The sequence below is a fragment of the Ranitomeya imitator genome, chromosome 9 (assembly GCF_032444005.1).
Source record: "Ranitomeya imitator isolate aRanImi1 chromosome 9, aRanImi1.pri, whole genome shotgun sequence".
NCBI classification, from domain to species: domain Eukaryota; kingdom Metazoa; phylum Chordata; class Amphibia; order Anura; family Dendrobatidae; genus Ranitomeya; species Ranitomeya imitator.
In genome coordinates, this window is record NC_091290.1 from 42,103,908 (window position 1) to 42,118,532 (window position 14,625).

Below are 14,625 nucleotides of genomic sequence, written 5' to 3' on the forward strand. Positions count from 1 at the left end.
TTGACCACCAGTTATTGCATTTTAATGCAATGTTGCGGCAACCAAAAAAAACTTAATTCTGGCGTTTTGACTTTTTTTCTCGCTACGCCATTTACTGATCAGGTTAATCCTTTTTGTTATTGATTCTGCGATTCTGATTTATTATATTTTTTTTTTACTTTTGGCATGCTTCAATAGTCTCAATTGAAGACTAGAAGCTGCCATAACCCAATTGCCTCTGCTACATGTAGGCGATGCTCACATCGCCTATATGTAACAGAATTGCTGACTTGCTATGAGCACCGGCCATTGGCCATAGTAATCCGGCACTGACAACCACAGAGGTCTCCAGGAGACCTCTGGTTCTCATGCCAACCCACTGGTGACCCATGATCACGTGACGGGGGTCACCGGTGGGAGGATTTCTGGCCTGATGCGCACGTTAAATGCCACTGTCAGTATGACAGCCCGCTGTTGTATGCGTGGTGATTCTGGATGTGTTCATTGAACACATGCAGAATCACTGCATCGTATTCATAGACCGGGTTAATTATCTTGCGGAGACGGAGCATCTCCGCAAGATAGACATGCTGCGGTCAGTAAAGACGCGCCGCATGTCCGGATACACAGGGCCGTCGGATGCGGCCCTGCACGCATAGTGGAGACAGGATTTGATAAAATCCCTTCCACTATGCTGTATCATCTGGACTCTGCGGAGCAGCAAAAACTCAAGCAATACGTGGAAACATACCCTAGCAAAAAAATGATAAAAAATACTTTTCATACATAAACTTGATTTACACAAAAGGTAATTTTGGATCTCATTTCTTTTTTTTTTTTTTTAACCGTTTCCTAACCCCATTTTGCATATCAACTTTGACCCCCCATTTGTTAACCTCTTTAAGTGCTACCTAATATGATGTTTATTTTATGGTGAATTTATACATACCTATTTAGATCTAATATTTGTTGGGGGGAAAAAATGGCACGAAAAAAAAATGTAAAATTTAAAATATCGACTATAAAAACAGATTTTTTTCACACTGACAGTGTTAAGATGACATTGTAGACGTCTACTTTACATCGGGTATATTTTTATATTATTTTCTTTATAGTGTATTGAAAAAAAATTCTATATATGTAGTTTACTTTTAGGACAAATTAAATGATAACTTCTAACTGTATATTTATTATATTGTATTAATTAAACTAGAGATCACTCAGCTAGGAGACTGTAAGCGCGTGTTGTCCTTGCGCTGTGTCCCAGAAGTCCAGCAGTTGGCGGTCCTTTGTGGGAAGAGTCATAGTGTCCGTCTCTTCACCTGGGACCTCCCACCGGACTCTCCCGGAGTGAAGATTACTGAAGCAAAGGGCTGTCAAGTCATTACAACTGGGTTGGTCTGCCAAGGCTCAACGTCTGTTCTTTGTGCTGCATCCAAGCGTCAGGTTGTCTGCTTCCAATTAACCAACCGAAAGGGTCTTCCTCGGCGGATTAAAGAGTTTCAAGCAGCGGGAGTTGTACAGTGTATGGACATCCTGGGGGAAAGACTTTGTGTTGGATTTACATCTGGTTTCTCTCTTTATCCTCTCCTAAATGAAGGGGCACCATTGAACTTTCCAAATCCAGATGATCCCAAGCTAACCTTCCTTATACAAGCTGCCCCTGATGCACTCTGCGCAGCAAGACTGGCACTTAGCGAGTATCTATTGTGTTTCTCCACATTTGGAATATATGTGAATGCAGAAGGTAAAAAGTCACGTTCACAAGAAATCATGTGGCCCGCACCTCCATTGGCTTGCGGTAAGTGGAATACATATTTTTTAGATTTTATTTTTTACCATATATAAATTGGTATATCTATTTGCATACAAATAACTTTTGAGGATGTTGTTTTGTTGTGTTCCAACATAATATTGCCACTTATTTTTTATTGTATTTTTTTTATTCATTCTATAAATTGATAATTTACTGTTACCTCCCATTTCTAAAGATACAGCATGTTTGCTTTGCAGCATATTAATATTCAGATGTTGCTTCGTTTCGCTTGATCTGTTGATTAAAACTAGGAAATATAGTCCTAGTTCTCTTCTGATGTAACATCATGTCATCCTTTCCCATAAATCTATATCAAATTTCCACTCTTTGGCCACCCTAATTAAGCGATTCCTAAAACGGAGAAAAATTGCAACTCCTAAGCAAGGTAAGGCGTCCTACAAGCACTGCCTTTAGGCTGTGTGCACACGTTGCATTTTTTTCCACTATAAAAACGCAATAAAAATGCATAAAAAAAGCATACATATGCATCCTATCAATTAGAATACATTCTGCAATTTTTGTGCACATGATGCGTTTTTCTCTATCGCCTCTCATTGGGGGACACAGGAACCATGGGGTATATGCTGCTGCCACTGGGAGGCTGACACTATGCACAAAAAAAGTTAGCTCCTCCTCTGCAGTGTACACCCCACCAACTGGCATTATGAACCTCAGTTTAGCTTAGTGTCAGTAGGAGGTGGACACGGGTCTTTCATTAGACCCTTATCTACCTCAATGTGCGTTTTTTTTACAGGTTTCCGGAGGGATACAGGGTGAACAGTCACACCTGTAATCCCACAATATGGACTAGGAGTACGGCGTGTACTGCCACCCCGTATCCTCATAGATCCCTCAGCAAGACCAAGATCCTAGCACACAAGCGTGCTCAGAAGTCTGGTCCTAGCTCCGTCCCCCACCCACTCGCCCACCAGAGCCTGTTGGTTGGAGGAGACGAGGACGCCCATCACCGCTCCCTGGACTTCTGATACCTTCCCCGGTTTTAGGTTAGTAACGGAACAGCGTGGGATGTTTAGGTGAGTATTTCCCTTCCTCTGGGTCCCTCTCAAGCTAGCAGGGTAACATGGGAAGAGTCATGTCTTACCCCTGCAGACCCCCTTCGCACGGTGGCTGCGCTCAGGGTCGGACTGGGACACCGGACAATCCTCCGGTGGGCCCCAGCCCCTGCCTCCCTCATTTGTGCCTGCCCGGCCCCTGCATCATGCTCATAGTGAAAACCCAGCCGGTACCGCATTGTATAGCCGGCACCGCAGCGGCTGGCAGACTGTACAGGTGATGGGAAGTGCAGGAGTAGCTCCTTCACATCACCTGCTGCCGCTGCCATTCCTCTGCCAGGAGAGCGGTGTGTGCAGAGTGCCGACCCTCAATACAGCCAGCAGTCAGAGGAACAGCTGACTGTGAGGCTGAGAGCAGACAGCACAGAACAGCTGACCCGCAGTCGCCTGTCTCCTGTGCTCCACGGCTCTGCTCCTCTTCAAAAATGCCCTGGGCAGCAGTGTAAACGCTGATTGGCTGCAATTCAGCCAATCAGCGTTAGTTTTCTTTGTGTGAGCTCACAGCACAGCTCAGGCAAGGAGCTGTGCTGTGATTGGTCAGCAGTCCTACCTAAGCAGCAGTGGAGCAGAGGGAGTCTGATGGCTGCAGTCAGTGTGACTGTAAGTAATAACTCTATGATGCCGGCACCCTGAGTAGATCTCCGGCCACAGAGGCAGTTAGGGGAGAGGGCCCCATGCATCCTCTAGGTGACACAGGGGAGGGGGCCCACAGTGATATTCTAATTTTCTTGTGGGCCCCCTCCCCTACCTCTATTTTAGGGTATGTGCACACTTATTCTGGGTCCACTGCGGATTTTTCTGCAGCGGATTTGATAAATCCGCAGTGGAAAACCGCTGCGGATTTACCGTGGATATACCGCGGTTTTTCTGCATTTTTCACTGTGGTTTTACAACTGCGGTTTTCCGTAAGGGCAGTTGTAAAACCGCTGCGGAAAATGCAGAAAGAAGTGACATGCTGCGGAATGTAAACCGCTGCATTTCTACGCGTTTTTTTCCACAGCATGGGCACAGCGTTTTCTGTTTCCCATAGGTTTACATGGTACTGTAAACGCATGAGAAACTGCTGCGGATCCGCAGCTGCGGAAATACTGCGGATCCGCAGCAAAATCACATCGTGTGCACATAGCCTTACTGTGGCTCCCCTTTCACTCTCTGAGCAGGCCCACAGGAAAATAGAGGTGAAACAGTGGGGGAGGAGGATATTGGGTGACACAGTGGGGGAGGGGGCCATAGGAAATTAGAGGTGAAACAGTGGGGGAGGGGGGCCATAGGATACTGGGTGACACAGTGGTGAAGGGGGTCCTCAGGTGATTAACACCCTTACGACATCTGCCTTACATGTATGGCGCGTGTTAAATGCCAGTGTCAATCTCTGACTGCAGCATATAACACATGCCAGCATGCGTGCGTATCATTCTCTCACCCATTGGTGCCCATGAGGTAATCGTGGGTCGCCGATGGGTTGTAATGACAGCCAGGGGTCTTCTTCCTGTAGCCGAGCTTTAAAGGAGACCATAATTTCTTCTATATGCAGGGATGCTGTGGTACATAATAGCACATCTTCATGTCCTCGAAGGCTATGTGCACATGTTGCGGATTAGGCTTAGGAATATATGGTACGGATTCAGCCTCTCCTGGCAGAAAACGCACCTGTGGATTTGTCGCTTTTTTTGTGCGGTTCCGCAGCGTTTTTTGTGTGTTTTTGCTGCGGTTTTCTTGCGGATTTGCTGCGCTTTTTACCCCTGCGGTTTTCTATAATGGAATGGGTACAAAAACGCTGCAGTTTCACAAAAAAAGAAGTGACATGCTACTTCTTTTAAACCGCAGCGTTTCCGCAGCGGATTTTCCACAAAGTGTGCACAACATTTTTTTTTCTCATTGATTTACATTGTACTGTAAATCAATTGCGGATCTGCAGCGTTTCTGCACCTCAAAAAACGCTGCGGATCGGCAGAGAATCCGCAACGTGTGCACATAGCCTAGGGGGGCTAACTGTACCAGTGAAAGGTAAAAAGAAAATTAAAAAACTTCTAAAAGTTCAAATCACCCTTTTTATCCCATTGAAAATAAATATATTTTAAAAATAAAAAACAACAAATATTTGGTATTGCTGGGTTCAGAAAAGTCCGATCGATAAAACTATAAAAACAATTAACTTGATCAGAAAACACCGTAAAAAGAAACAAGCGCCAAATGTCCTTTTTTCTGTTCGCTACAATTCCACAAAAAAGCTATAACAAATGATGAAAACATTACATCTATCCCAAAATCGTACTAATAAAAACAATGTCTCGCCCCCAACAGAAAGCTTCCCTGTGTGTAATAAAATACGCAGCAGTCGCCGTCTTCTGCCGCTGTGCCGTTGCTTGTGTCTTCATTGCAGTGGAATATGGCCACCGGTAAGTATTTTACTACACACACTGGACCTACATTACTGCTCTCCTGTATGGTGTAGTATATAGAGGATCTGTCAGCTCTCGTGTGTGGTGTAGTATATAGAGGATCTGTCAGCTCTCCTGTGTGGTGTAGTATATAGAGGATCTGTCAGCTCTCCTGTGTGGTGTAGTATATAGAGGATCTGTCAGCTCTCCTGTGTGGTGTAGTATATAGAGGATCTGTCAGCTCTCCTGTGTGGTGTAGTATATAGAGGATCTGTCAGCTCTCCTGTGTGGTGTAGTATATAGAGGATCTGTCAGCTCTCCTGTGTGGTGTAGTATATAGAGGATCTGTCAGTTCTCCTGTGTTGTGTAGTATATAGAGGATCTGTCAGCTCTCCTGTGTGGTGTAGTATATAGAGGATCTGTCAGCTCTCCTGTGTGGTGTAGTATATAGAGGATCTGTCAGCTCTCCTGTGTGGTGTAGTATATAGAGGATCTGTCAGCTCTCCTGTGTGGTGTAGTATATAGAGGATCTGTCAGCTCTCCTGTGTGGTGTAGTATATAGAGGATCTGTCAGCTCTCCTGTGTGGTGTAGTATATAGAGGATCTGTCAGCTCTCCTGTGTGGTGTAGTATATAGAGGATCTGTCAGCTCTCCTGTGTGGTGTAGTATATAGAGGATCTGTCAGCTCTCCTGTGTGGTGTAGTATATAGAGGATCTGTCAGCTCTCCTGTGTGGTGTAGTATATAGAGGATCTGTCAGCTCTCCTGTGTGGTGTAGAATATAGAGGTTCTGTCAGCTCTCCTGTGTGGTGTAGTATATAGAGGATCTGTCAGCTCTCCTGTGTGGTGTAGTATATAGATGATCTGTCAGCTCTCCTGTGTGGTGTAGTATATAGAGGATCTGTCAGCTCTCCTGTGTGGTGTAGTATATAGAGGACCTGTCAGTTCTCCTGTGTGGTGTAGTATATAAAGGATCTGTCATCTCTCCTGTGTGGTGTAGTATATAGAGGATCTGTCGGCTCTTGTGTGTGGTGTGGTATATAGGATCTATCCTGTGTGGTATTTTTAAACTGCATGGTGGGCCCCAAGAATGATTTTTCTCTGGTGGGCCCAAGGTACTCCAGTCCGACGCTGGCTGCGCTGCTCCCTCCGCACTGTCAGCCGAACTACCCCCTTTTACTGCGGCCGCTCCTTACTCTGAGCGGTGCGGCGGCCCTACTGGCAGCCACGCTGCTTTTTACTGTGGCCGCTCCTCCCTCTCTGGCGCGGCAGCACACAGCCGCGCCATTTTTCACCAGGCTACCGCACTTTTCAGTAAAGCCAGTGCAGCGACCCTACAGGCAGCCACGCTACCTTGTTGTGAGGCCGCGCTCCTTTCTGTGCTGGCGCGGCAGCCTGTAAGGCTGCCGCGCCGCTTTCCTAGTGACTGCACGTTCGCCGTCTCCGCGGCCCTCTCCGGCGGTTGCCGGCTTCTAATTTAGGCCCCGGCTTCTCCCGGGGCCTGCTTCTGGCTGCGACTGTGCCCACTTCCTCCTTTCCATCGGGCGGGTTTTTCTCCCGCCCGACTGGTTCAAGTCAGCAAGCTCCGCCAACCGGCGCCATCTTGGCGCTACTCTTGGTGGTTAGCCCCGCCCACTTTCTCCTGTGGCCCTGAAGTTGTTTTTCGGCGCCAGGAACGCTTTGCTCTGCCTCCTCCAAAGAGCGCGTATCCTGGCGTCCTCATCCATTGCGTCTCAGCCCTGCAGCCGGTCCTGGACAGAAGTGTCCTTGGAAGTCTGCTCTGTCTGCCTGCACCCCTGCGTTAAGGATCATCACCATCTTAGGTGCATCTCCTAAGCTGGCAGCTTTCCATCCATCGCCTGTTGAGTAGCTCTGCTCTGCAGACTGACACTCTCCTCTGCTCTCCTGTCCCGTAACCTTCTGGCATTTCTCAGGGGTTCGTTCGCCATGTCTAATTTTAAGGGAATTCGCTGTCATCCTCCTACTTCTGCCGTAGTCAAACACTTTGCGTGTTCATCTTGTAACAGCAAACTTCCCTCCGGTCAGTCCTCTCCCCTCTCAGACCTGCAGCAACCCCATTATGCCCACCGCCCAGGACCCTCCTGCTGTTCCGCCACAGAGCGAAGCCTCCACTCCAGCCTGGGCTTCCTCTCTGTCACAATCTGTAGCGGATCTAACAAGGGTGTCTCAAACCCTTGTGTCTGTGCTTAATAGGTTGCCCCTGCAACCAGCGAGTTGCAGGAGGCTCCGTCCGAGCCTTCCGTTATAGGCCGCAAAAGACTGGAACGCTGGTCTGAGTCCTCTTCTTGCTCCATCTCGCCACACGGTCCTTCCCTGCGATCGGCCTCTCCCCGATCCTCCTCCCCTGAGTCAGGCGAGGCGTTCTCTGATGCGCCTTCGGAGGACATTTTGGAGCTGGATTCTAACCAAATCGCTAGTATGAGGGATATGGGTCAGAACCTCATTGGAGCAGTAAATCAGACCTGTAGCATCAAAGATTCCTCTACGGAACCCGCAGATCAGGCGGTTTTGCTTAGACTGTCTAAACCACCTTCCAAGTTTTTCGCTCCTCACCCTGAATTCGAGGAGATCATGACCAGAGAGAATCCGACCAGACGTTTTCAGAGGGGAAAGCACCTTGGCGTTTTATATCCCTTTTCTCCAGAACTTACCGCCAATTGAACTGTTTCTCCCTCGGTGGATCCTCCAGTTTCCAGGCTGTCCACAAACACGGTCCTCCCACTGTCCGGCGGAGCATCTCTAAAGGATTCTAACGATAGTCATAGAATCCTTTGCGAAGTCAGCCTTTGAAGTGGCTGCAGCTACTCTATGTCCAGCCTTTGCTTCCACTTGGATTTCTAAATCCATATCTAAATGGGCCAAACAACTCCGTCGGGGCTTCCTGGACGGAGCTCCACCTGGACAGCTGGCGGAGCTTGCCAACCAGATTTCTCATGCGGGTGAATACCTGGTCTCCGCCTCACTGGACGCCGCGTCTTGTGCGGCTCAGGCGTCCAGCAATGCTGTTGCCATCCGCCGGACTGTTTGGCTTAAGGCCTAGCAGGCGGATTTGTCTTCTAAAAAGTCCCTAACCAGTCTGCCTTTTCAAGGTTCACGTCTCTTTGGTTCTAAGCTGGACCAAATCATTAAGGATGCCACCGGGGGCACAAGTTCTCTTCTTCCCCAGTCTAAACCTCGCTGGCCTCCTCCTAGGCGACAATTTCGGCCTTTTTAACTTTTTTGTCACTTTGCGGCATCAAACTCCTTTTGCCAGCAGCAGCAGTGGCCACAGGCACGTCAAGAGAAGAAGGTGGTATCCTTTAGACCCACTCCTTTCTGGCGTCCCCGCTACTCCGAAGGTAGATCTTCCAGGTCCAGGACTGGAAGATCCACCTCAGCATGACTCACGGCAAGACCCCAGCGCACCTCCCAAGCTGGGTGGCCATCTTCTCTTTTTTAGGGACATCTGGATCTCCTCAGTGGAGGACGCATGGGTCATCCTCAGGATGCAAAATAGAGATCATTTCATGGCCCCGGGATTGTTTCTTCGAATCCCGCCCTCCAAGAGACCCCGCTCTAGTTCCGGGTTTCTTTGCAGCCATCGTTTCCCTACTCGAATCCGGGGTAATCGTTCCTGTTCCAGAAAAAGAACGGTTCACAGGGTTCTATTCGAATCTTTGTGGTACCGAAAAAAGATGGCAAGGTTTGTCCCATTCTGGATCTCAAATTGCTGAACAGGTGGGTTCGTCTGAGACACTTCAGGATGGAATCCCTTCCTTCAGTAATTGCTTCCATGGAGGCTCAGGAATTCCTGTGCTCAATAGACATCCAGGACACCTACCTCCATGTCCCGATCTTCTCGGGACATCACAGATTCCTGCGTTTTGCAGTACATCAGGAGCATTTTCAGTTTGTCACCCTGCCGTTCGGTCTCGCAAACCGCTCCTAGGGTTTTCACGAAGATCATGGCAGCGCTGATAGCCATCTTGAGGGTCAGGGGACTGGTACTTTTTCCGTACCTCCACGACATCCTCATCAAGGCTCCGTCCTTTTCTCAGGCTCACCAAAGTCTGTCCATCGTCCTTGACACCCTAGCCCGTTTCGGGTGGCTTGTCAACAGGAAGAAATCCTGTCTTGTTCCTTCTCAGCACCTCATTTTTGCTCTTCGACACTTGTCAGACCAGAGTCTTCCTTCCCGAAGACAAGAGATCCACCCTTCTCCGGGAGGTTCGCCTGCTCCAGGGTCCTCGGCTTCCCTCCTTCCGATTGGCCATGAAGGTTCTGGGGAGGATGGTTGCAACATTGTAAGCCATTCCCTTCGCCCAATTCCACTCACGACCTCTTCAGCAGGCCATCCTGTCACAGTGGGACAGGTCTGTCTTCTCCCTGCATCATCCGATCCAACTCTCTCCCCGGGTCAAACGGTCCCTCAACTTGTGGCTGACGTCACCTTTCATCTCCCAGGGCAGGTCCTTCCTTCCAGTTCACTTGCAGGTAGTGACGACGGACACCAGCCTACTAGGCTGGGGTGCGGTGTTTCGTCACCTGACTGTTCAGGGTCGTTGGTCGGCGCAGAAGTCCTCTCTGCTGATCAACGTCCTCAAGATTCGGGCCATCTTTCTCTCTCTTCGTCACTGGGAAAGGATTCTCAGGGGTCTACCAATCCGAATCCCGACGGACAATGCCACGGCGGTGGCATATGTCAACCATCGGGGGATCTCTGAGCTCCTTGGCCCTGGCCGAGGTATCCAAGATCCTCCTCTGGGCAGAGGCAACGGTTCCGGTGATATCCGCGGTCCATATCCCCGGCGTGCACAATTGGGCCACCGACTTCCTCAGCCGCAAGGGTCTCGCGACTGGGGATTGGTCCTTGCATCAGGTCGTCTTCCATCAGATTTGTCTTCGATGGGGGACTCCGGACGTGGACCTCACGGCGTCCCGAATGAACAGGAAGGTTCCTCGGTAAGTCTCCAGTTCTCGTGACTCTGTCGCAGTGGGCGTCGACGCTCTGGCCATTCCTTGGTCGCAGTTCGTGCTCCCCTATCTGTTTCCACCCCTTCCCTTGCTTCCCAAGCTGTTAAAAAAGATCAAGGTGGAAGGGGTGCCGGTCATTCTGGTCGCCCCAGATTGGCCCAGGAGATCTTGGTTTGCAGACATCGTCAATCTTCTTGCGGACGCCCCCTGGCACCTTCCAGACAGACCTGATCTGCTGTCCCATGGTCCGATCTACCACCTGAATTCTCGGTCGCTCAGTTTGACAGTGTGGCTGTTGAGACCGCAGTTCTAAGAGCATCCGGCCTTTCGGATTGGGTGATTCATACTATGATCGAGGCTAGGAAGCCTTCATCTTCCAGGATGTACTATCGTACCTGGAAAGCTTACTTCCGTTGGTGCGAGTCCAACCGCGTTTCACCTATGTCCTTTTTACTGCCTTCCATTTTGGCCTTCCTTCAGGCAGGGCTGGATTCGGGCCTCACTCTTAGTTCCCTGAAGGGCCAGGTTTCTGCGCTCTCCATCCTTTTTCAGAAGACGTTATCTTCTCGGCCACAAGTTAAGACCTTCCTTCAAGGAGTAGCCCACACTGTCCCTCCGTACAGGGCCCCTGTGCAGTCATGGGATTTAAATCTTGTCCTGGACGTTCTGAGGGGTTCCCCCTTTGAGCTTCTCAGAATCCGACAGGGAAACCTTCCTATCTTGGAAGGTGGCTTTTCTTGTGGCCATCACTTCGATCCGCCGCGTTTCCAAGTTGTCGGCCTTTTCTTGCCAACCTCCGTTCTTGGTTATCCACCAGGACAAGGTGGTCCTCAGGCCTCCGCCTTCCTTTCTCCCTAAGGTGGCTTCCATCTTCCACCTCAGCGAGGACATTGTTCTATCTTCCTTTTGTTCAGCTCCGACTCCTCCTCTGGAGAGATCGTTGAACAAGCTGGACCTAGTCAGGACAGTGAGGATCTACATGGCTAGAACGGCCGTTTTCTGGAAGACTGATTCTCTTTTCGTCATTCCTGATGGACCGCACAGAGGCCTGCCGGCTTCCAAAGCGACTATTGCTCGCTGGATCAGAACGGCAATTTTGGAGGCTTACCGGGTCAAGAACAGTGCCCCCTCCTGGGATAAAGGCTCACTCTACCCGGGCAGTTGGCGCTTCCTGGGCGGTACACCACAGGGCTTTCGCCCTACAGCTTTGCAAAGCGGCAACCTGGTCTTCCATCCACACGTTCGCAAAATTTTATAAGGTCCATACCTATGCTTCGGCGAACGCCAGCCTAGGCAGAAGGATCTTGCAGGCGGCAGTGGGGAGTCCTCTGACCTCATGGAAGTCTGTTTTTCCCACCCGAGGGACTTCTTTGGGACGTCCCATGGTTCCTGTGTCCACCGATGAGAGGCAATAGAGAAAACAGGATTTTTGGTTGCTTACCGTAAAATCTGTTTCTCGGAGCCTTCATTGGGGGACACAGCACCCTCCCATATTATTCAGTTTATGTTGTTCTGTGTTCTATGGCTGTTTCTCATGTTTACAGTTCTCATGTTTGTGGTTATGTTTCAACCTTATTGTTTTGTCTCCTGCTGCTTTCTCACTAACTGAGGTTCATAATGCCAGTCGGTGGGGTGTACATTGCAGAAGAGGAGCTAACTTTTTTTGTGCATAGTGTCAGCTTCCTAGTGGCTGCAGCATACACCCATGGTTCCTGTGTCCCCCAATGAAGGTTCCGAGAAACAGATTTTACGGTAAGCAACCAAAAATCCTGTTTTTTTTCTGCAAAAAAAATGCAGCATGTTCATTAATTTTGCGTTTTTTTCACGTTTTTCCAGCTATATAATGCATTGGGAAAGCTCCGGAAAAAAACGCGGTAAAAACGCAAAAAAAAAAAACACATGGGGTTTTCTTGCAGAAAATGTCAGGTTTTCTTCAGGAATTTTCTGCAAGAAATTCTTACGTGTGCACATACCCTTTAAAAGAACCCAAAAACAATAAAAATGTGCAAGGACTGGAGTAAATATGTTGGTTATAACAAGAATAAGAGCGAGAATATTAATCTCTAGATCAATCACAGCAGGCTGACATAACCTCAAGCACGATCACTTTGGCTGCATGATACCTAACTGGCTATCATGTCCTGTATAAAAGCCAATGTAGGGAATGCAGCAGCTATTTTAGGGTGGTTAATCGTTCTTAATTTCAATGCAAATTTTTTTGGGGGGCATTGCTTGGGGACTATCTAACAGACGCTGGTCATGTTCATCTACATGAAACCGCTCTGTATTTTTGGTAGCAGCTGGATCCACACCATGAGACTTCAGCAAATAGATGAGTACATTGGTGATAAATGAATCTGACTGTCTATTTGCACTATCAGGACGATTGAGTCCTTTAACCCTCACTATATATACTCTGAGGAGCCCTCGTCATATTATTACCGAGTGGTGGTTGTGGTCCTGATTGTTTGCCTCCTAGAGGTTTTTTCCTCTTTTTTTGTCCATTCCTTGTCATTGCTATTGTACCATATTTTATGGACATACACTATTTGTCATCTTACATCAAGCATTTGCATATTTTGTAGTGTAACAAGATTGGACTTCATTTAAGTGCTGGGTATTTTTTGTGGACATATTATTGCATCCAGTATACCCGTATTTGGGTTAAGGTATTTTATTGTACAATACCTGGAGTATACGTTTTCTCTATCACAGCATCTTATTTTGCTACACTGGTATAGTACAGTGCTAGTACACATTTTTTCGTTGTTTATATTTTTTTGCTTAGGTTACATTTTCTATTTTCTTTTGTTTTTTTCTCTCTTACGGGTATCAGTGGTGTTTGTGGGACAAATCTCTTTGTCTATCCTGAATTATAGGGATTAATAGGGACCCTAGGGCTAGCCGTCGCTGAGTGGGTGCGCCTACCGCAGAAAATTAGGGTGCCTACCTCCACTGTCAGGCAGGTGACTAGCATAGATACTATAAGCAGGGCTCACTAGCCTTTCTTTGATTATAGGTCCTTATAGGGCTTGTAAGGGCTAGCCGTCGAGGAGTGGCGGCGCCTACCGCAGTAAAGTAGGGTGCCAACCTCCACTGTCAGGCAGGGTTCATTGTAGCTCGATTTAGGGTCTACTAGGTACATTTAATACTGTTTTATTTTGTATTGTGGATAAATGTAGTCTTTTTAATCATATTAATAAAAGTTATTTTTTAGGGATCTCTGTTTTTCTTGTTTCGTGTATATTCTTTTCTGGGATTCCGTATCATTGTGATTTGGTTTTTTGAGATTCAATGCAAATTTTAAGCAGAAGCAAGACCCCATAGTAATGCTCTTTTTTCATTAATTTCATTTTCAATGTGTACCTACCTTGCAATTCTTACATTACTTTTTTGTGAAAAAGGTTGAATTTTATTAAAAAAAATAAAAAATTAAGCACAGGTAAATGTCTACAATTTAAAAAAATAAATACAAAAATATTTTAAATAAAAGTAGACATTTTAACTCTACATGCATAACTGCCATAGTTGACCTCCTTTGCCTCTGACAAATTAATTTGAATTTCAAAAGAAGGTCCTATTTTCCTGTGTCATCTGTCTATGCATTACAGCACGGCGTGTGATTTATGGCAGCAGAAATTATTTGCAATAATCTATTGCATTTGTTTGTCAATTGACTCCAGAAATTAATGATATACAGCCCCTTATTATCCAGATAATATTTAGTTCTGTAATGCTGCCTTACAATAGGTCTCCAGCAGTACAACTGAGCTGATAACTGGTCCACCATTTATATGAAGTGACTCTGCTCATCCTGTACTAATCTATACTGCAAAACTAACAGGTGAACTACAGCAAGTAGCCTAGTGTGAATACTACAATATGTTTATAAAAAAAAAATATTACATCTTAAAAGAACTCTTTAAGCCATAACTAGTTAAATACTATATTGTAAGTAATTGAAATTGACGCGTGTGTGTATGTATATATGTGTGTGCATATGTATGTGTGTGTGTATGTATACATATACATACAGCTCTGACAAATATTGAGACCACTGCACAATTTTCAGTTTGTCTGATTTTTCTGTTTATAGGTATATTTTTGCGTAAAATGTAAATGGTTCTGTTAATCTGTAAACTACTTGCATGTCTCCCAAGTTCCATGCAATACATTTTGTATTTATTTTCTGAAAATGAGAAATGGTTAAAATAACAAAAAAATGCAGTGCTTGCAGACCTCAAATAATGCAAAAAAAAAAAAAAAAATCATAATCATTTAGAAACAACAATACTAATGTTTTAACTCCGGAACAGTTCAGAAATCAATATTTTGCGGAATAACCATGATTTTTAATCACAGCTTTCATTCATCTTGCAATGCTTTCCACCAGTCTTTCATAC

At 46.8% G+C, this 14,625-nt stretch overlaps 1 protein-coding gene across 3 annotated transcripts in view; it reads left to right on the plus strand.

Moving 5' to 3' along the window:
* The window catches only part of CDC42BPG (CDC42 binding protein kinase gamma), a 137,235-nt gene that overhangs the window by 115,550 nt on the left and 7,060 nt on the right, over positions 1-14,625 (plus strand). For all 3 annotated transcript variants that reach the window (XM_069739471.1, XM_069739470.1, XM_069739472.1), the window contains one exon: positions 1,193-1,780. In XM_069739471.1, the coding sequence (XP_069595572.1) occupies positions 1,193-1,780 (588 nt within the window). The remainder of the gene's footprint in view (positions 1-1,192; positions 1,781-14,625) is intronic.